Source organism: Sceloporus undulatus, chromosome 2 (genome assembly GCF_019175285.1).
Source record: "Sceloporus undulatus isolate JIND9_A2432 ecotype Alabama chromosome 2, SceUnd_v1.1, whole genome shotgun sequence".
Taxonomy (NCBI): Eukaryota; Metazoa; Chordata; class Lepidosauria; order Squamata; family Phrynosomatidae; genus Sceloporus; species Sceloporus undulatus.
The window spans coordinates 216,421,180-216,445,160 of NC_056523.1; the positions used below are offsets into that span (position 1 = coordinate 216,421,180).

The window sequence follows — 23,981 nt, forward strand, 5'->3', positions numbered from 1 at the left end:
TGAGTGTAGCAGTGTTTCTTTGCCTTTTTCCTGGTGCATATTATCTGCCTTTAAAAGATGCATGAATGGCAGAGTTTCAGCATATACGTTTGACTGTCAAATCAATTGTTCCTTAACAGGTTTGATGGTACAATCCTATACAGCAATTCTCAGCACCTAACATTCATTGATGTTCTCCCTGACCCTGTTTAGCTACCAAGAACAGATAGGATCTGGTGTCTTAGAGTTTTCAGGCCTGGTATATGAATCTACTCATATTCTAAGATCACTAACCAAAGCCCTTCTTCAAATGCCCCCCTGCGTGGTTTATGTCTAAAGGCCAACACCATTTCAATAGTAGCCTCAAGGTTATAAAATTCTTACCCAAAAGAAGATCACCTGGCACCCTCTTATTTCTTTTTAGCATCACACAAAGACATTTTTCTTCCTTTGGGCTTTTTAAATATCATGTTAATGCCACTTTATTATCTATATTTCTGTATAATGGTTATTGACTGTAAAAAAAACATCTCTACTGAACTGAGCTTAGCTCTGTCAGCTTAGCTGAATGTTATTGGTACTCACATTTATAATCTTTTACAGTAGACTTGGATCATATTGTTAACTGCTGTAGTTTTGTCATTTTACACACGGTTTTATATGTCATCTGGAGAACTGTATTTTATAAAATGACCAAGAAATACACCAAACAAACTAATGTTGAAGGTCATGACCAGTTTGAAAATGCTGGTCATCTTCTGTTGTCTCTGCCACCTGTTTTGACCGCCTCTGTACAAGGAGGTTCCACTTAGTTATCATATTACTCTCCGTAGAATGAGATTCCCTTTCCTGTTACATACCTATCCTCCATTAATTTTTCTCCTAAAACTATATCCAAACAATATAGGGAAGATATCATGAATGTTCTATATAGTGAACAACATCTACAGTTCTTTAAAAAGTTCCTTTTTTAAAATCCAACTCCCATTTGACTGGGGGATTCTGGGAATTGTAATAGAAAATAATTATTCCAAGTTCTGGGCATCTAGGTTGGGAGGATAAAATGGATTAGATGGTATGATCCAAAAAGAGAATTCTAGGCCTGTTACAGAGTGCAGCTTTGGTGCAACTTCTGGATTCTTAGGATGCATGCATCATTTAAACAGCATACCTCCAAAGAGACCCGAAGCAGCTTTATTTTGGCAGTCTGTAACAGGCCCCTATCTTCTTAAGATCAGAACATCAGGGGTTTGGAACACATGTCAAGTAAATCATGGGATGCAGCATTCACTAAACAAAAAGGGTGCTGGAAGAATGATAGTGAGTCATTTGCAGCTGTATTTCATGCTTTATCCAATCAGCTGTTTATGATTTGTAAGAAACAAACAACAATTGTGTGTTATAAACTAAAAAGATACTGATCGTCTTTTCATTTGAGTAGACTTTGCTGCTGACTTGACTGGAACTCGGCTTGTTTGTATGCACTTCTCAGCACAAACATATTTAATTAATGTAACCAGAAATGCCCATTTGATAACATGAGACCAGTTATTGTGGGACTTATTAACAGCATTGAAAATACCATGGCTAATTTGCTGTGTGTGTAGGGAATAGTGGCACGAGATCTTCCAAATATTTTTGTGAAAATAAACCCAATCCTCTGACATTTTACCTATTTGCTGTAACATCTGTGACCCAGTTATTGGTATAAAACATGATTGTTTTAAACTGGCCAAACCTCTGTCACGGTTACAAAACAAAGTGTGGGATAGCCAGTGCAGACAACAGTATCTTTTTGGTGGTTAACATGCCAGTGTGTGTGTGTGTGTGAATCTGTTTCAGGTTCTTCTCTAAACTTAACAATAACAAGCCAAAGTGCTGAACCAAAATAGGTTCAGTACCTTGGATAGCTCCTTCAAAATTTATACTACAACTTGGAGTGGATTCAACACCCTACTGATAACCATCAGCTGTCACTTAAGGCAGTTATCAACTCCTTGGAACACAATGAACACTTGCACGCTCACACAACACAAAGGCATTATACCTCTAAGGTGCCAGGGGTATTGAATCACACAATCCACCCAGGTGTTTGCTTGCATGAGAAGGGCAACAGCTCAGAGGAAGGAGACACATCTTTTGCATGTAGAAAAGCCCAGGTTCCTTCACTGGTTTTTCTAATTAAATGGTCCAAGTGGTAGGCAATGTGAAAGACACCTTACTCTCACTTGACTGGCAACACTTAAAATGGAGTGAGGATGTGGAGCGAGTTGAAACTCTGAGATCTTGGAAGGTTGCTGCCAACCAGAATAGACTTTACTGCACTGAAGGGGCAAATAGTCTGACCTAGCATAAATCAGTATGTGAAAGGATCTGTGTGAAAGAAGTTATAGCATGAGCTTTTGTAGATTTGGCTTACCTCCTCCATGCATCTGAGGAAATAGACATCTATGAGTTTATGCTACAACTTATTTAACACAGTTAGTCTCAAAGGTGCTACAAAATCCCTTTGCATAGTGATATTTCACACTAACATGACTCTGCCTCTGCAGTTTCCTATGCTCTCTTTCTTAGGCCACCACAGAGGATTGCCAAAGGAGGTGCTTCTTGCTAATGCTCTGCAACACCAATACCAGCTCAGCAGGGTCAAATGATGTATAAGGGACCAATAGGGTCCCATTTGGCCTTATAAAGCTGCCTCCTCTGGTCTTGCATCACAGTCAGGGCAAAGTGTTGTTGTTGACTGTTAAACTCGCTCCACATCCTCACTCCATTTTAAGTGTTGCCAATCAACTGAGAGTAAGATGTCACCCAGCATTATAGCTAGAGGGCAGGATTTGTAATTTGTCCCCAGATCTGTTGCTTTCAGCTTCATTCAATGCATGTTCAGATTCTTTGAGATTCCAGCATTCTCAGCAGCTGTGATTGTCACTGTTACATGCAAACATGTAAGCAAAGAAAGAAATGACTATTTGCATGAGAAGAGTGTATTCTTTTCCTAATATTTGGGGCCCAGTTTGCTTTCCCTGAACTCCCTATAAATGCCAGCTCTGCCAGGTATGTTTTTTGCTTCACCTGCTATGCTCAGAAATGACCCCAGGCTGCGCTTCTATCCCTCTGGGCTCCTCAGTCCAGCACAGCATGTTTCACATCTGCTGTGTGAAATTACAAGGTCAGTACTAAAGCGGAGCCAACATTTCTCATAAGATATTTTTCTGAGAATATTGCTGAGATTTTTCCCCTTCACTCATCCCCATATATAAAGAGAGGCGGGGAGGGAGAGCTTTGAAGAATGTTTGTGTAGATCTCACAACCCTACAATGCATTGGCTGGTGTTCTGTTAGTGACATACTACATGCACTAGGCACATAAACTAGGCATCTTTTCTGGCCAATACATAACCATCCTATTCAACTGATGGTGGCTTAAGGAGGGCTGCATATTTGGAATCAGTGTGCATGCCGTAGTGCAGTAAAGTACAAATAGTAGTGTTCAAATGTGTATTCCCACTATGCATTGTGCACTGGAGTCACGCAGTGGGTTGACAGCCATGTGCATTAATAATAATAATAATAATAATAATAATAATAATAATAATTTATTTATAGCCCACCCAATCACAAGGAATCCAGGCGGGTTACAACAGTAAAAATAAAGATAATAAAATAAAATACAATACAATAAATAAATAAAATACATTGACCATTGATCCTTATAAGCTGGCATTCAATATATTGGTTGCACAACTGAGTCCATCAGTGGATATTTATGCAAAGCTGAGATGCTGTAGGTGTTTAGCCCCTGTCCTCATAGACTTCTACAACAACAATAGCACACAGGGTGGCTGGACCCATGGGCACTCTTGGCTTCAAAACACATCAGGGCTATAATTCTGGCCATTTCCTAGGATGAGGTTAAACAAAAGTTACAATGGCTTTGCTTCAAAGGCTCAACAGGAGCCTCCCTTTTAGATTCTGGGCCTCCTGTGTGAGTTCATGGTGGTTGGCTGAGCATCAAAAGGGTTATTGCACTTCCGGAAAATATCCGACTCTGCTCCACATTGGAAGCCTTCAAGAAGGCATTGAAAACCTACCTCTTTCAGATAGCATACCCTCCTGGTTCTCTTTAGAGATAGTATATCCTGATTAAGATCAGGATGTCCAACCACAACTGATAGTTTTAACTGCTTTGTATATGGTTTTTAGGTTTTTATTGAATTGTATGAAATTGCTGATGTAATTGTTGATGTACTGTATTGCTTTGTACTGTGACATGTGTCACATAGCTTGTATAGTGTGAACCGCTTTGATCTGGAGGAAAAGCGGTATACAAATAAAAGTATTATTATTATTATTATTATTATTATTATTATTATTATTATTATGTTGCCAAGACAGAATTAGTCAGAGTGCACAGCCATCATGGGGGGCAGGGGTATACTGCACTGGTCAGAGCCCACTGGGTGAACACCTGGTGGAGCAGTCACTCAATTGTCCATCTTACTCGTCTCCCTGCCACTAGCCAGAGTGCCTCTACTAAATGGAAGAGAATGTTCCTGTTGTAAAGCATTGCCCCACCCACCCTTTCCTCCATGGAAGTGAGGGTGGGCCGTCCACTGGCTCACCTACTCAACTGTCTAGCCACTTGGGTCTTTCTCAATCTGGCTGGGTAGGCAGGCAAGGCAGAGGGAGGGAAGGGGGCAGGGCTGACTGCAACTTTCACCACCTGTCCATCGAGCTGCCTGAGTCTTTCTGGGTCTGGCTAGATGGGTGACCCAAAGGGAGGGAAGTGAGCAGGGCTGTCCATTGCTGCCTCCACTGCCCCACACCAGGTGATGCCAGCCCTAGTGACACCACTGGCAGAGTGTTCAGAACAAAGGTTACTGGAGGGGAGATTATTTTCTTACTGATTTACCTTAAGGTGAGGACACTTGAGGACTGAACCAGATTTCTCACCAAGGCAATAGATAGCCCAGCCCTGGCAACTGCTGGATGGAGTGGTGAATCTGTATTGTAGTCTGAACTATACAGGATCTATGTAAGAGCCTGATTCCTACCCCAAAAGAGGTTTAGCACCTTGGACAGCACATTCCAGGACTAAAGAGGAGTCACCAGCTACCACTAAATTCTGTCCTGCCATGGACACAAACTCTATTCCTTTCAGTCACATGTTCCCCTCTCCTTTCCTCTCTCTGTGTGTGTGTTTTTGTGAAGGCACATACTTACTTAGTCACCAATTATCTTTAGGAGAAGGAGCCACTGACCTAGGAGCCACTAGTCACCACTGCTGCCCAATGGAAAAGTACCATTCCCAGTTGCTCGTCTAGGCTAGTGGCTTGATAGTCTCGAAGGCATTGCTATGCATCCATACTGCAGAAAGGCAGCTCACCTCAATTAGGCTAGGGGACATGAAACATGGAGTCAGCTTGCCATAAAAATAGGTATCCTAGCATATCATAACTGGAATCATTTTGCTCCTAGATGGCCTGAGTTCTATGGCCAGGCCTACAATGAGTCAGAAGGGAAGCAATCACCACAAGTAGAGGAAGGCAAGAGGTAGTGGTGGCAACTACCCAACACTTACTCCTGGTTTCCTTTGCCATTTCCCTCTTTTGGAGGACAGATCTGTGTTTGCCACCACCTCTCCTGGGTTCTCTAAACTAGCACACTGTTTCAGGTACTGGTGGAGGGCCCCAACCAATCACCAATCTTAAAGTCACTAAATGGCCAGTCCAGCCAGCTTCCCTACTGGGAATGTTGGGGGCCACCACCATCTTGTCCTGCACCTCAGGCATCCAAATATCTTGAGCCAGCCCTGATGGGCTCATTCATGCCGCCTGTCCTAGAACAAAAGACACATTAAATGAATAAGACATTAAGCTAATGACAATACACACACACACACACACACCCATTAATTTTGAGCTTCTTCATAGCTTACCTCATTCTCTGTCCAGTCCTGTTTTGTTCATTGCAAGCTTAAAATCCTAGTGGTGTGCCTGGCAAAGTTCTCTCCTGCTGCATCTCTGGAATTCTCTGCTAAAAATAAACAACCCTCTGCTTTGGCACAACAAACTGGGACACACTGTCTCAGTCTTATTCATACTATGAAAGGGGAAAAATTAAAGCTGCTTGGAATGAATTTTCCAAAGCTTTGTGAGACCTGTCAGCATCCTCATGGTACCTAAGAACTGCTCATCATCATGAGAGGAACAAAGGAATGGGAAATCTCTCATGGATCAAAATTTCCCAGGCTCAGGAGATTTGAGAGCAAGATTTGAGGCTCAGCCTCTGTCAGAGATTCATCCCTTGAGTCTTGACCTATGCAAATGGATCCATATCTTGTGACAAGAATTTTGCCACATGTGAAGCAGTATTTTCTTTTCTTCTGGCCTGAATCAACTGCCATTCAAGTCTGTCAGTTTTCTAAATGGAGGCGTTTTATTTATTAGCCACATTTTTATTTGCATATATGCCCACATTTGGCTGGGAAATAACAGCAACAATTACAACAACAACAGCCCTTCATAGAATTGTAGGCTTTCTTTACTGGGCAAGCTCATGGAGATTTACTGTGGAAACATCATATGAGATGTGATTCCAAGATAGATAGGGAGAAAGAGATATTCTCTTTTTTCAATCTGTTACTCCAGCCACTCATTCTTAATCCTGAAGGCCTCTGAGAATATATATGTTTTTTTAGAATTGGCAAGCCTCTTCCGTTCAATAAAGACATTGTTGTCTCCTGGGACATCTCTCTGTTGAGCCCAATTGAATTATGTAGGGAGTTATTGTAGGGAAGGAAGTGAATGAAACATCCTGAAAACCTCTCATCTAAAATTAATATAGAATGTATTTTGTTTACATTTAATTCTAAGAGTGAGGGAGGAGGAATAGGCTGTAATGATCTGATAATGAGAAAACTGCATTCTCAATATAAATAGAGTATTTTTATTATTATTATTTGCATTTTACTTTGGGTAACTTGGTCAAGGATGGGAAACAGCAACACTAAGAAGGCATTCTTAAACAAGGGTGGATAAAGCTACAAGATTAGGACTAAACAATGGGTGGTAATCATGTGGGTCTCCAGTTGTTCTTGGACTACACCTCCCAGCATTCCTCACTATCAGCTATGCTGACTAAGAATTCTAGGATTTGCAGTCCAGTGACACCTGAAAGGCCACATGATTCCCAGTCTGGAACAAATAAAACCATACACGATATTTCCCCTTAATTTTTACCATAGCAAAATAGGCATTAAAGTTGAAAAAATATTAAAGATTACTCTGGATTTCCAACATCACCCCTCAGATTGTGAAAGTTTCTGTTTAAAGCTTGATTTTGTATTCTGGATGTGAAATTTCATATCAGGAGTTGCCTGGGAATACATTCATTGAACTCATTGGGAGTTATTTTCATGTACGCATATTTGTTCTGTTAGACATGTTGGTGACTCCTGATAGTTTTGACAGCTGTCAAATATAAATTCTCATCAGCTGGCAGCTATCAGAAATCAAACAGCATTGCATGTTAACAATCCAGTGCAGTAAAAAACAAGTGGGTACCATCACTTGTCAAATATTGCCAAATCTATGCTATAATTTAAAGTATCTGTTTATCTGTCATGTTGTACAAGTTCACATATTTGATCACAGATTCATAAGACTGGGTATGTTATCTAATGGATAAAAACTACTTCCAGTATCTCCTGACTAAATACCTGGCTTTCTGTACCTTTTGGCTTAGAACGAACATTGATGAACTGATGTCGACTAATCTTCATATTTAGAGGCAGTGTGGTCTAATGGTTTGGGTGTTGGATTATGATTCTGGAGACCAGAGTTCAGTGTCCAGCTCAGCCATGAAACTCATTGGATGAGCTTGGACAAGTCACACTCTGTCAGCCTCAAGGGAAGGCAATGGCAAAGCTGCTCTGAACAAGTCAGAAACAACTAGAAGCTTCACAGTAACAAACAACAGCAATCCTCATATTTGGACATAACTTGGCTTCCCAAACACTTTTGTGCTAGTTTAGAAGTGAATAATACATTTTGTCCCTCCCTCCCCCTGAAAATGATTGAGGTTTGGTCTGTGTTCTTGTGTGTTTTGCAGGTGTGGTCCATTTTGGATGGTACTTAATGTGAACCAAAGTTTAGGGATTGCAAGTGCTATCACTCAGTTGCTTCTTTCATTTAGATCAGTGGTTCCCAAGCAAAGGTCCTCCAGATGTTTTGGACCTCAGCTCCCAAAATTCTTCACTGTTGTCTAAGCTGGCTAGGGCTTCTGGGAGTTGAAGTCCAAAGCACTTGCTGGGGAGTCACTGATTTCAATCATAAGATGAATCATTACTGCCAACCAAGGCAACACCAGGTATATTTCAGAGTATCATTATAAAACACAACAAAATGATACAAAATAGAGTAGTAGACCCTTGGTATCCACTGGAGTTTGGTTCCCAGATTCCCATGGATACCAAAATCTATGGATGTTCAAGTCCCATTATAGTTCTCCCTTTCCTTACACAGGGGATCTGGACCCCCCCCCCCCCATGTAAAGGGAAAATCGCGTATGCTTGCACCCCACTGAAAATAATGGGGGTGTGCATGCAGCACCACTTAGTGCGTGCACCACAGGCGTGCACTCCATTCAGTGTATGCTAAAACCACAGAAAGGAAGCCCGCATAAGGTGCAGGCTCACTGTATATATAATGGCATAGCAAAATAGTGCCCCTTATATCAAATGGCAAAATCAGTAGTCACTATTTGGAATTTATATTTCTTTTGAATATTTTCAAGCCATGGATGCTTGAATCAGTGGATAAAGGATAGGGAGGGCTGACTTTAAGTAATGAAGGGAAAGAGTACAAAACATAGGGTATCCAAACTGGAAGATAATTTTGGGGAGCATACGTTTCAGCTCTAGAGATATTAGCAGTGTCAGCTGCTGGGAAAATGGATCCGCTTAGCATTCCCTTCCCACGGTAACCATGCACCAGCTCAGGAAACTAGGGCTACTGAAACTGTGGGCTGTGGAAATAAAGAGGGCCACTTAAGAGGCTGTCAGCCTCTTGCTTGAGCCAGGTATCAGGTAAGCTGCTCAAGAGAGTCCTAGAGCTAAGCACAGCCGGGAAGGGAAGGGGGGAATCAACAAAGGGAAGGTTCCTAGGCAACCATAAATTCAGAAGCAATAGGCTATTAGCCCTTTCTGCTCAGCTGCATACATCAATCAAACCAGTATCCCCGGAGAGTAGGAGCTAGGGACAGCCCATGTATATTCAATGTTTCTCTCTGGCAAAATATTTACCTGCTCAAATGTCACCTTCCTCTTTGATCTGCAGCCCACAGAGGGTATGAGTCCACTTCTCTGTAGTCAAAAGCTAGATGTGCCATCAGGGGAGGACTTCATCCTGCTTCACTTGCAAGGGAACAAGTGCGCCAGACCAACTCTACCCATTTTCATTTCCTGGTGTATCCAAAGCAGGGCAAAAGTGTGTGCATATGTGTGTGATGGGGAGGAGGATGAGGATAAGACTTTATGGCTACTAGTCGTAATGGTTGCATGGCACATAAAGGACTGGAAACAGTATGCCTGTTACAACAAGGTATTGTGTATGTGTGTGTGTGTGTGTGTGTGTGTGTATACATACATACATACACTATTGGGCTTAGGGATGTGATGGTCTTGAAAAAATGTGGGGGAAATGCAGGAGCCCTGAAGGTACAAGATCTTGTCTGATTTTGGAAGCAAATCAGGGTCAGACCTGGTTCATACTTATATGAGGGACCACCAAGGAATACCATGTGCTAGAGGCTATATTTCAGAAGAAGGTTTTGGGACACCATCTCTGAGGATTTCTTGCCTGAGCAAATCCTATGCAATTCATGGGGTCACCAAAAGGTATGCAGGAGGAGATTTTAAAAAGAATGGTGCAAAAACAAATAAGAACGGCTTGATTTTTGCACCATTCTTTTAGAATCACATGGTACAGTACTTTATTTTTGCTCTTCCAACCACCTTTAACTCACAAAAAGAGGAAACAGTATGACTCTTAATACCAGTTACAAGGAACACAAATGAGTGGGTGCTATTGTGCTTAGGAATGTGAATGTTTTGTAATAATTTGGGGGAAATGGGGTGAGTCTTCTAAATACTGCCCTCACTCCATAAAAAGACAGATTAGCCAAATCCACAAATCCAATTTTTCTTCCTGGTCCTTCCATTCATAATTGTTCCCATGGTTTGCTTGGTCGCTGTAGAAGCAAAATGTCAGACTAGACAGGCCTTTGGTCAGATTCAATAAGGCTTTTTTGTTCCATTTCATTTTTACGGGATGTGCCTTTTCTCTAGAAATGTCAGGAACATTTCACAAATTATATTGAGTGGTCATTCACAAAAGCTGACACTGTCATGTAACTACTAGCCTTAAAAGTCCCACGTGACTGTTTTTTTGCTGCAACAATGAAAAAGAGCTGCCCCCTTTATGGTTGTTGGGCTGAGAATTAGGATAGAATATATCTAAGGTTAAAAAATAAATAGATGGGAAAATATCAAGTCCATTGTATGCCTTCATTTGGGAGCTGTGAGTGACTGGTTTCCTATTACGTCTCAGTGGCCAGTCAACATTTCCCTCTACATAAAGCCCAAAATGTCACTGGGAAGCCCCCCTTCCAAGTTCCACATTGGTTCTCCATGACAGAAGGTTTGTTGGCCATGCAAAAGCTGAGCATGTTGGAATGATAAAGGGATAACTAACTTTTGGAGGCCCCAGTTCTAGGTAACAAAAATTGAAATGAGATATTGAGGCTGGAACCATGAGGAAAGTAATGATATAGGGGAAACGATAAGACTTTTAAAACAGATCATCCTTGGCAGATGTTAATTTTTGGTTGTAGGGGTTGAAGAAGACCTGAACCATGGCATGCCATCCGCTGCGGAAAGAGAAGCAAGATAGTTGTATAAACACAATATAATACAACCAGCATGGCATGGTTTGAGTGTTAAGTTGGAAATGACTTGAAGGCACACAACAACAACAACAACAACAACAACAACAACAACAACAACAACAAAAACATAATTATTGGCGTTTATCAGACAGGATCTCTGCCACGTGGAACTGGGGCTTTTGCATACTGGGCGATTCGAATTTGCTATAGGTGTGTGTGTGTGCATTTCTGAATGTGTATGTATATATTTGTCTATGTATATATGTGTCCATGTCTGTGTGTGTGTATGTGTGTGTGTGTGTTGTGTGTGTGTGTGTGTGTGTGTGTGTGTATGTGTCTGGTGGTGTATATATACATTTATATATGTATGCATATATATCCGGCAGTTTAGTAAATAGATAGACCAAAAATCATAATTAAAATCTTTTATTTAACTATTGCTTGTCTCCTGGGCTTTTGTACAAGTTGGTGCCGGGGAAGTTCGGAAGAACACACTGAGGATAGAGCAGGCAAGGTATTCCCCCAAGCAAGTCCAGCAAAAAGTGGGGGTCCCAACTTCAGATGCTGCAGTGTCCAGAAATGTCATCCCCAGCGTGCTGCAGGATCTGAAAAGAAATGCAAACAAAGAAATATTACTTGATATCATACCCAGAAACACTCATACATGTACAGGAAGGTCTACAGGTGGGTAGATAACTATAGCTATGAGCGATCATAAATATGCACATGATAGCTATGGGAGGATTGTTCACATGAGGTTCACCATTTCCATCCTATGAGGCTGAGAGAGTGTGACTTGTCCAAGGGTTTTCTCTGGGAGGGTTGCAGGTCAAATTAGGGGGGCAGATAGGGGGCCTAGGAGAAGGCAGTGGATGATGGGATCGGGGGCAGGCAGAAGGAGAGGTACAGAAGGGCCCCAGGGAGAAGGCAGAGGATGATGGAATGGGTTGCAGGTAGAAGGAGAGGTGCAGATGGGCCCCCCTGGGAGAAGGCAGTGGATGATGGGATCGGTGGCAGGCAGAAGGAGAGGTGCAGATGGGCCCCTGGGGGAAGGCAGTGGATGATGGGATTGGTGGCAGGCAGAAGGAGAGGTGCAGATGGATACCCTGGGAGAAGGCAGTGGATGATGGGATCGGTGGCAGGTAGAAGGAGAGGTTCAGATGGGTCCCAGGGAGAAGGCAGGGGATGATGGGATGGGTTGCACACCGAAGGAGAGGAGCAGAAAGAACATTGGAAGAACAACTCCCCCTGTCACAAGCGGGTAAATTTAAACCCCACTTTGCAACAGCGAAACATGCTCAAACCTGCAGAAAAACCCCTGGAAGGACCGCAACCTTACCTTTCCTCTGCGCCAAGAGCACTCGTCCCCCGGCTTCCCTGGAACCAGCAAGAGGAAAGACCCACCGGAAGGAAAAGTGGGGCAAATTGCAACAGGGCATCATGGGAGAGTTGGAATCTGGGGGTCTTGCGACGGAGTTCAGGACTGGGAATTCACACCAGACCCATTCGCACTGAGATTGAACAGAGCCCCAATGCGGATATCGCCAATCCACTTATTAAGTGCACTCGCCAACACGTGCCAAAAAGAGGAGCCAGTACGCACTCAGTTTGGAAGCCCCGCAGAAGGGGCACACATCCAACGATGCCAGGTATGAAAGTACATTCGCGTTAGCACGCAAATTTGAATCGCCCAGTACACAAAAGCCCCAGTTCCACGCGGCAGAGACCCTGTCTGATAAACGCCATAGAGAGCTAGTGTGGTGAAGTGGTTTGAGTGTTGGACTACATCTCTAGAGACCAGGGTTCAATTGCTCTCTCAACCATGAAACTCACTGAGTAACCTTGTACAAGTCACATACTCTCAGTCTTAAAGGAAGACAAAGGCAAACCCCCTCTGAACAAATCTTGCCAAGAAAACTTAAGGTTGCCATGAGTTGGACACAACTTGAAGGCACACAACAACAACAACAACAACAACAACATGAAAGGAACAACTAAAATGGGAAGGCATGATCAAGATTGTCCACTATTTTATTTTAAAGTTAAAGACAGCCTTGGTGGAGTGGGGGGAGAGAGATAAACCGAACCAAGACCATAGCAATGGGAAGGCAAAGAGTTAACCCAATATTCTTTGCCCAGTTTAAATTCCCATTCTTGTGCAAGCTGCTCTTTTCCAGTTAGGGTAAAGGGATAGGTCCTATAAGCTTCCCTAGTAGAGCAAAGAGCAACAGCTGGGGAGCATATTTAGATCAGGAAAATGATACTAATGGAAAGTGTCAACCCCTCTCCCCTAGTGCCATGGTCCCAATCCAGCTCCCTTCCCCCTGTAAGGCTAATATCAAAATACAGCAAAGGATACAGGAGCACTAGCTTCAATGCCCTGATGCCTCATCTCCTTTAGCCCTCCAACCAAGTAGCTTTACTTTCTGCAACAGTAATAACAGACAGGAGACTTTTGAGCAATAAGAAACCTAACAATGTGATAAACTGTAGCTATGATTATTAGTAGGAACATTTAATTGGATCTGTAATTGTAGAAAGATATACATCTTTTTTTATTTATCTTTTCATTACAGGTAGGATGGGGGTGGTCAGAGCACTAATCTGTTTTATATGTTTCTTTCTTCTTCATCTTCCTCTCTGTTTTTTTAAATTTTTCTCTCTACCCTGCTTTTTGAATGCATTCACTGAATGTATATTATCTTGGTTTTGATTTAAAACTAGATTATCAATGTTAAATGAGGAAATAAATACATTTCCGTGCCATCCCCCAAAGGAATCAAAAACAGGGACAAAAAGAAGTGAAGATATTTCAAGTTTAGCCTTACTTTAGCTTTACTCTCTGAGACAGCAAACCAATTTTCATTATATAACTGTGGCTCATTAGCTTTGTCACCAGCTGCTTCTCTCCTTTCCCTGCAGCATATGCAAATCACATCTAGACACTGATGGGGCACTGTTTTGTTAGGATATTCGCTTCCTCCTGGCATCTACCAGCACCCCATTTATCAGTTTTATCCTTTGTCCTGTGCTCTTTTACACATAAGGTGAACACAGCTATTTATCAAATAGGGTGCATGGAAATATGTGACAAGCTGCTGTGTCTGTAAAGTTCCCCTGCCTAGTGAAGACAATTATACTACTAGCCAACTAGGTGAATGATAATGAATAATGAAATTCTTATTGCTTAGAAGATGAAATTTATGGTCAGTTAGTAGTTTATTGTTGTTGTTAGCCGCCATTGACTCAATCCCGACTCATGGCAACCCTATGGATGAGACATCTCCAAGATTCCCTATTCTCTGTTGCTTTGTTTAGATCTTGTAAATTCATACTTGTAACCTCTCTAATAGAGTCTATCCATCTAGCGATCTTCCTCTCTTTCTACATCTCTCCACCTTTCCTAGCATTATTGTTTTTTCTAATGAGTCATCCCTTCTCATAATGTGGCCAAAGTACAACAGACTCAGTTTGATCATCTTGGCTTCCAGGGAAATTTCCAGATTGATCCATTCCCGGTGTTATCGAGTTTGGATTTATATAAATTTTGGATGCCAAGCTATCAAAAATCATGACCCCTGACTGACCCCATCGCAGCCGCCATTATCCCAAAAGCGAGCTGACCACGTAGCCAGACAGCCTAGCAAGGCATGGCTATAAGCAAAAGGTAGATTTAAACCTTTAAAACCAGTTCTGGGAGTTGCCCTTCCAGTTTTGCTGGCAACCTGAAATAATGAGGACAAAGGAAGTTTGCCTCTCCTATTGATGGCATTAAGTACTCAGCCATCTAGATAGTGGTCTTTCCCCAAAGAAGTGGCAGACCCTTTTTGTGTATCCATTGTTTAATTTTAGACTTAGTCAATAGATAGCCATCAAGACCTTTGTTCCACAGGTAGCTATAGCCTGAGGATACATTTTGCAGTATAAATAAGATCCAGATTCCACTCTTCTTTGGGCTTGTGAGCTGAAGTTCCAAACCTCTAACTCCGTTGAGCAACTGCTCCAGAGATCTTCTGGGCACTGCATCCTGCTGAAATTACTTGGGCCAGCCAAAGTCCACTGTTTCTTTCGGGCCTCTTGTTAGTTAGCCTGCTGGAACTTAGCTCCTAGCCACCGCGGTCGCCACTGCTTTCCCCATTCCTGTGGCCATGTTCACTTTCCAACATCCCTCACATCCGTCGCTTGGGGAAGACTCCTAAGGTAATTATTTCAACGGTGCCTCTATCCTTTCTCCTTTACCCCCCAAACTCTTCCCCTCCCTTGCTTTAGCATTGAATGTGTGTGTGCGTGCGTGATCCCTTTTTGGTTGTGTGGCTTTAATAAATGTTTATATTTTAATTGCAATTCATTGGCATTGGAGTCTCTGTTTCTTGGGGTTGGACTAGATGACCTCTGGTATACACATAGGGACACAATCCTGCGCATTGTTAGGACACGCCTCTCATAATTTTGAGCTAATTAAATTCCCCTAATTCGATCCTTCCTAACACCGGGCCCATTTAGTTTTGTTTGTTTTTGGCTGTCCACAGTACCCACAGCACTCTTCTCCAGCACCACATCTCAAATGAATTGATTTTCTTCTTATCTGCTTTCTTCACTGTCCAGCTGTCACATCCAAACATTGTGATTGGGAACAGAGTGGCTTGTACAATTCTAACTTTAAGTTGCAGTTTGATGATAATGTAACTGACGAAGTCAACACTAGTTCGCCAATGAACATTATGACATCATAAATTGGTTTGATACCCTGAGGCTCTTTGTTGTTTTTTGCTACAACAGACCCAGACTAATCCTGTCATTAGACAGAGCAGCCTCAGGGCATCTCAGGGAAGACCCCCAACCATGTCTCCTCATTCCATGGTTATTCCCTTTACTGGGGGTCAGAGTTGTGTATGTTCAAGGTTGTCCTCCATCCCTGTTGATGCTGGAGAACACAGTCACCATCCTATTGTCAGCGTTGACTAACTGTCTACTAATACAGAAAACATGCAGGGGTAGCTGTGTTGGCCATTTAACAAATACAATGGATTTTTGTTTGTAACTGTCTACTAGTTCAGGTTGCTTGTGTATAGGGGTGAGGAGGGAGGGGAGACCTTCATATCCTTTGTTGCAGGCTGGAAAATGTCTTGCAAAAGCTTGACCACAGACTAACATAGCAGATGGTGAAAGCGGTCAGAGAATGTTGGAAGAATAATCTGTTCTGAGCTCCAAGTCTAAGATTGCCAGAGTGAAAACTTTTAATGGTTCTGCAGAAGAGGGACTTTCAAAAGGTATTCCTTGTTACTTGATAAGCAAGTTACATGACAAGCAACACCTACTGAAATTCTCTCTTCTACACAACCGTTAAAAGTACAGGAGCCTTCTCCAATTTTTAATTTGATAGTCCTAAGTAAGAGGCTACAATCTCTTGGTGCTGTTATATCCTTGATTGTAGCCTTGGTGAAAACTATAACCCCATCATTACTTTTAAAGAAAGAGTCACTCTGCTTTTGCTCATACAATGGAAGGGCTACCATGATTGTTTTGGGTTTGGTTTGTTGGTTTGTTTGCTTTGGTCGTGGACAGCAGAATGTTTTCACCTGGCCCTGTTTGCAGTCCTTCTGCACCATGAATGGAAAAGCCAGGATACCTCACAGTGGGGATAAGTTAGAAAATAACAGCAACCTGTTCCTATCAAACAAGGGGCAGAGAAGTGCTGGGGTCTGTATAATAGTGAGCATTCTTTGGACTGGTAGGGAATTGGTAGGGAAATGAGGCAGAGGCCTTACAAGCTCAGGACCAGGAAGCCAAGCCTGTGGCAACATCTTTGTTTCAGCCAGAAATGACTTATTCCCTCAACCTTCTGTCACTACTTCAATGTATTCATTTTCTTACAACCGCAACATCCTGACTGAAAAAGCAGAACAGATCACCACCCTGCCCCAGCCATGGTTTTCCTGTCAGTCTAAAGAGCACAGCAGACTGTTTATTCAAGCCGTGCTGACTGATGAGCAGTGCCTGAAGGAAGACGGATGATGATTTCATATTGTCCCATGTGTGGAAAACCAGTCTACTTTGGTAAGTGTATTTGTCTTTTAACTGGATTAAACTGTAGTCTATCTCATGAGCTCACATAGGTTGTCTGGGTGTTACAGCCACTACCTGAGGCTCAAGTGAAAATCGGAGGCTTGAAGAGTGCATTCGTCAAAGATGAATGACTGAATAAAATATTTATTTGCACGGTTAGGAAAAGATAACTTTTTATATTCACTTGCTTCCAGATTTTTGGCTCTAAAAGGATACTGCAAAAGAAAAGAAAAAAGGTGGATGGGCTACAAAGTAAGCTGCAATTCCAGCACAAATTCTCTCCTGAAAGGAGTTGGATTTGGGGGGAAATTAAGATGTCTTCTTCTAACTCAGAAAAATTGGACTTCCCCTCCCCCTTTTACGCTCACCTTGTAGATGATCTTTTCCAATTCTTTTTCCAGTGTTTAAAACTAGACAAGCTTGTTGCTTCTACTGCTGCTGCTGTTGTCATTGAGCCCGTACAGACAGGCCAAAATAAAGCTGCTTTAGGTCACTTTGGAACTATGCTGTTTAAATGATGCATGCGTCCTAAGAGGCCAGAAGCCGCGCCAAAGCCATGCTCCAGTCCTAAGGACTGGAGTGCAACTTTGGCACAGCTTCTGGCCTCTTAAAATGTGTGTGTCATTTAAACAGCATACCTCCGAAGTGACTTGAAGCAGCTTTATTTTGGCCCATCTGTACAGGCCCATTGTTATTAATATTACCCCACTTTTCTCCCCAAATTAGGACCCATGGCTGCTTCATTAATTTCTGAGTTAGTAGCTGTTTCTACAGAAATTCAACTTTTGTTTTCCCATAAAAACATACATCCAATCCCACTTCTAAAGTGTTTGGTATTGCTTTCAGAATCCCTAAGTAACAAATCTTCCTTCAACTGCACCTCTGCCCGAGAACTGGGAATTGTTCCTTTTCATTAAAAGAACAAAACCAAACGCTGACATTCCTGTAGTGAAATATGTTTTGGATTTTCTGCAGAACCATCCCACTGATGCCAAGAGAAAATATGAACAATCGCAGACCTTCTTTTCACGAGTTATCGATTTTCATTTAAAACAAGGTAGAAAGCTGCACTCAGTTCCAGTCGAGACTAAGACAAAGAATAGGTTTTGCAAGATGGGCTCCTTCTGTCATCTTATCCACCACGAAGTCTGTAAGATTCCAGTAGACCTTTGTGATGGAAATAACCAAATAACCTGTGCTGTGTCATACTTCCTTGTGTTGCAAAATCCTACAGTTGCTTCAACAAGGGCTCACTGTATATTATGTGGGTTGGGAGCATGTGGAACAAGGGACAGAGGGAGAAGGAGAGAATATTTGTGAATTGCTCCCTGTTCTTTCTCCTCTCCATTTTATGCTTCTTCTCAGACACACTGCAAATATTGAAACTCAACTTTTGTAAGGAATGAATGTTTTTACTGATATGGGAGTGTACCCTCCAACTTTCCTATTTTGGCAAGGGACAACCCTGAGTAATCTTCTGTTGTTCTACATTTTCAGCTGCTTTTAAAAGGTCTCAGTTTGTCTCCCCTCATTCCACTTTCTTCCTTTGTCTTCTACTTACTTCAGAGTACAAAAGTAGTTGGTATTTAATTAACTCAGCAGATGAGAAAGGAGACCAGGAACTTTATCACACCCGATTTTTTCACCGTTACAGGTACGGAAAGAGGATGCTCATGTGCGCGTGCAACCAACCAAAAATGGACTTTATCGCACGCCAAAGCGATCTCCAAAAGGCCCCATTCCATCCCCCGGCGCCAAGCCGTCCCCGTTCAGTGCTGATGGGCGCCATTTTCCTCGGTTGGAAGACTTCCGATCAGAACATTTCACGCACATCAACACTGAATGGGGGCGGCTTGGCACCGAGGGACAGAATGGAGCCTTTTGGAGGATGCTTTGGTGTGCGATAAAATCCGTTTTGGGCTGGTTACGCACACACATGAGCGTCCTCTTTCTGTACCCGTAATGGTGAAAAAAAGATGGGTACGATAAAGTTCCAGGAGGGGGCATCTTGCCCTTCCCAGTAGGCATAGGCAAAAGCAAACTGCTGTAGCCACTCCTAGTTTGTGTGTTCTTCCTCATTAATAACTTTTCTCATCTTGACTACACTTGGATATTGCTTGACCACACATTTTCATGGAGGGTTTGTGGGAGGATTCACCAAGTTCTACTACGGTGGGTGAGGAAGACTGACATATCTCTCCAGGTCTACCAAAAGATGTGAGCAGGCTGTTTAAAGCTTCTCTGGACATACCTCAAATAAACACATGACGTACTGCAAGCCTCCATGCTTGGGGATATGCCTAGAAATGCCCCAGCTGGATCCCAGGACTCTGTCCTCCTGCTGGAGTGGAATTCAGCTCTCACCCTACTTTCATGTCAAACGCCACTCCACAGACAGAGCAGACAGTAGACCTCTATTGCTGAGCTTCACTCTCCATGTCTCTTGTAAATACAGGGACAGTGTAAAGAGGTCTTCACCACTTTTCTTTGCCTGTGCATGATGTCAACAGCAGAGGTGATGTTTCAATATGCCTACCGGATAAGGATTCACTTTCAACAAATTAGAGGAAAAGCTGTATTTGAGGCACAGTTCCAGTGAGGACCTTTCCAAACACATTTTTGCCCAATAATTCCTCAGCTGATACCAATATTTTGTTGTACAGGATCCAAATATGGTCCTCATAACCTTAGCACACTACACTGTTACCGCACTATTTAACTGCTATGGCAACATTCTATGGATTCCTGGAATTTGCAGTTTAGGGTGAAGCATCTGAGAATATCAGAGAGCTCTTGGGTCTCATTAAACTACATTCCCCAGAATTCCATAGAATGTTGCCATGGATGTTAAAGTGGAACATAGTGCTGTATAACAGTGTAGTGTGATAAGGAAGTCAGAAGGAGAGCCTTCTTTTGTGAGGGGGAATGTGAATGTACCCACCCACATCCAACTCTAAAAAAAGTCACTATTTTATTGAAAACACTTTTTAAAACTTCATTTGAAATTTCCCAGAAGTTTCTGTTAGCCTACCCTATGCCCCTCATGCTGGATATGGAGGTCATATTGGATATCTAGTGTCAGCATGCTTGGAGAAGTGATCTGTGAAAACTAGGACATTTCACATGGGAAAAGCATGCTGGCCCAAAGAGATGGGGAAGACTTAAACAGTACTAAATAAAGGTTAAATGGACTTGCTAATCACTCCATCCTCCCCCGGGCTTTTTGCATATCCTCTTGTGGTCCTATCATGATAATGCAAATATGATCATACATGCTCCATGTTGTGTTCTCAGCTACCTTTTCTGCCCAACTATCTTGACATTGTCCCAGGTTCAATCACTGTTTTGTCAGTCCGAAATTAAAATCACCAACAGATCTAACCCCTTTTGTCAATTTCATGAGAGAACCATAAATGCCTTTATTACCCCATGTGGGAATGTTAAGTACCCTTCAAGGGTGCAAAATAGGATATATGTATCCACCCACACATGGCCACTTTGTTCATAGATGTACACACATAGTTGCTGCAGACAGACTCTGTTCAACAGACCTGGGTTTTGATCTCACTGTGTAGCTCTCAGATGCGTCTGAGCCACACACTACTTTTCCATGGATCCCTCTTCAGGACTGGTAAATATCACCTTCACTGACCTCCAATTCTCCGCTATCCAATATTCCATACCTCTCTTTCAGGTAGCCTTGTATGATTCTTAAGGTTGAATTGCAACTGTATGTTTGTGTGCACCTTTCTAAATAAAACCTTTTTATTCACTGAAATGGGATTCTCTCTGCAGTTAGAACTGATATACCCAAATGATTCCTGTAAGTTAACCACCTCTCATAGGCCTCCTCTGTGCTAACAATTCCCCCAACATTTAAAAGAGACACTGACAGTTGGTGGGAACCTCCAAGTCCCCCCATCTTTGGGGGGGGGGTAACATTTCTTTCCCAAAGAAAACTGAATTGGGGGTGAAGAAATCATACCCCATCCATTAGTTATGGATTTCTGCTCTCACTATTCTTCATCATTGGTCATGCTGGCTGGGATTTGGGGGAGTTGAAGTCCTAAACAGCTGTAAGACAAAAGATCCCTCATCCCTGCCTATGTCTCATCTTGAATGTTTGGCTCAAACCTAGTTGTAAAGGTACTGCAGGTTTTTGTTTTGTTTTGTATTTTTTTTTTGTCACTGGGAAAATTCTTACATAGCATTGATTCCCATCATAAGCACTGATGATTTGCATTCATGACATAGGAGCCAGTGTGGCATAGTGGTTTCAACATTAGACTATAACTCTGGAAACCATGGTTCGAATCCCTGCTCAGCCATGGAAAACTTCTGGGTGACCTTGGACAAGTCACACACTCTCAGCCTCAGAAAACTCCATGACCGCTATAAATTGGAAACAACTTGAAGACACACAACAACAATTCATGGCATGCATTCACATTGGGGGCACTGGCCATGCTTCTGTATGCTAACATCTCATCTGGCCCCACATTCTGTGTCCTATGTGCATTAGTGAAAAAGATTTACTGAACTTATTATGGGGTCAAGGAATTCAGTTTCATATAAGGATGGCTTATGTCTATCCCAAGCAGCTGGTAGAATGTGACTGCATGTTTGCTATCTGCATGTAGTGGGCATTTTACTATACCAACATGGCTTGTGTGCTACTTTCATACCAGATGTAGGCCTAGAGAGAGGAGATTCGTGGTGGTGCCCACACTAGAGGAATTCCACCCACCCCATAAGCAGAAAGTGAAAATCGGTGTCATTAAACATGGGAAGGGAGAATATATTTTTTATCGAAGGCTGTGGTTCCTCAGGTGTGAACTGTGTCTGATCATAAAACTGTTGTGGTCAAAGCCAAAGTTGTTGGGGGAGCCATCAATTTTCTCTCTCTGTTCTGCCATCTCTGCTCTCTCTTTCCTGTCCTTTTCTATCACCTCATTTTTCCTGATACCTTTTGGTGCTCCCTTTTCAGCCTCCTACTGCCACCTTCCACTGTTTCCAGACTTAGGGGAAAGAGTGAACAGAAGACTTTTTTTGTTGTTTTCTTTTCAACATAATTTTAATATTACAATTCACTAAAATAATAACATAAAAACTTTGAATATAGTTACTCTTTTCAGTAACAAATCATTACAAAATTGCATTACAGGCTTATATACATAAGTGTAATATCATTGGCAAATACTTTTATATTTGATTTCCATTGCAAGATTGACAATAGCCCAATACTGGAAAAGCTCTGAAATACCCTGCATTGAGGAATGGTTATTAAAACTAATGGAAATGATGGAAATGGATAAATTAACAGCACTTATAAAACATAAAGACATAGAGAAGGTAGATAAAGATTGTTGATTTTTGTAAAAGAAAGTGGAAAATCATGAACAGGATTTTTTTAAAGAGTTAACATTTGTATAGATAGTTCATTAAGTATAAGTTTTGAATTATATGTCCCAGGTAAACTTGATCATACAAACAGACAATCGATAATGTACTATGGCTGTTTGTTTGGACAGTTTTGGGGAGGTGGAAGTTGATGATAATTTAAGCTATTTTAGGGAGGTTGTGTTCCATAAAATATGGAATGATATCTCCTGATGTTTATGTTAAACTCAAATATTTGTTTGTTTTATCTATTTTTAAAAAAATAATAAAAATTATTAAAAAAATAAGTATTGTGATTTGCAACAATAACAGTTCTTAAAAACATGTATATTACTGTATTGCAGAAGACTTTTGAAAGGGCTGTAAGCAACCTATAGCAGGGCTGTTCCTATCACGAGTCACAATGTGGTGTATGCTTCAAGTATCCGATTCTATGTGTTATGCAGAGTTATGTACCATATTTTCAAAAGCAAAAAAGGAAACACACTTAACTACTGACTACAATTGGCCCTCCATATCCACAGACTCTGATCCACAGATTCCACCACCCATGGTTAAAAACATACACCCACACCCTGAAAAAAATCCAAAAAGCAAACTTCAATCTGCCTTTTCTTAAAAGAAAAAAAAAGTGCCATTGCATATAATGGGACTTGAGCATCCACAGATTTTGGTATCCATGAAGGGCCCTGGTACCAAACCCCAGAGGATACCAAGGATCCATAGTACTTAAGACCACTTATTGCTATGACAACTCTAGGATAATTTAACTTCAATTACCATAGGGTAATTGAAGTTAAATTACCCTATAGTAATTACTATTAGAAAAATTCCTAATTTTCATTGTATTTAAATAGCAAGCTATTTAAATTTATTACTGTATTTAGCAATATTTAATACTACTAACCATTGATCTGTTTAGGTAAACGATATCCCAACATAATCTGGGATTAGATTATTGGATTATCCCAGCATAATCTGGCCCCATCCATCATGACTGCTCATCCACTAATCCAGCACTGCAGGTTCCTATAACAACCCTGCGAGGTAGGGCAGCAGTAGGAAAAATTTTCAAGGGGACCCAAAAAATGACCCAGGGATGGGGAAAGTGGGGGAGATAAACATGTGGGTATTCTAGAGGAGAGGGGAAATCCCATAACCATTCTATACCACACAGTTGCTCCTTTTTTAAAAAAGACCTGCTCATGCTGCCATTCTCCTTTCCCCCTCATTCCTCCCTATGTGAGTCCCATCAGCACAGAGTGATAACGTTAAATGCACATCCTTAGTAGTTGGACACTCCTTATCTGGTGCTTTGTTTTGTCCTATAGATTTGCAATAGTTAGACTTGCAAAAGCTGCTTGCTTTTGAGTTTCAAGGGTTGGATGAAGGAACTTGTAAGACAACCCACACATTTAGAAAATGTTCTGGACAGAAATGGTAGCTGTGAAAAAAAAGAGGACATGTCTGGGGAAAAAGGTGGACATATGGCTGTGAATGGGCAAGAATTGTTCAGTTTTCTGATTTATTATGGGTATATTTTTACTGCCATTTAGTGGATACTTCTAAGAGGCAAGTGCAAGATTT

At 41.7% G+C, this 23,981-nt stretch overlaps 1 protein-coding gene across 2 annotated transcripts in view; it reads left to right on the forward strand.

Annotated features, from left to right (window-relative positions):
• Positions 1–16,866: 16,866 nt before the first annotated feature.
• LOC121922841 (cysteine-rich protein 1-like) overlaps positions 16,867–23,981 on the forward strand; it is a 40,829-nt gene continuing 33,714 nt past the window's right edge. For both annotated transcript variants that reach the window (XM_042452718.1, XM_042452717.1), the window contains exon 1: positions 16,867–16,985. In XM_042452718.1, the coding sequence (XP_042308652.1) occupies positions 16,940–16,985 (46 nt within the window). In that variant the 5' untranslated portion in view covers positions 16,867–16,939. The remainder of the gene's footprint in view (positions 16,986–23,981) is intronic.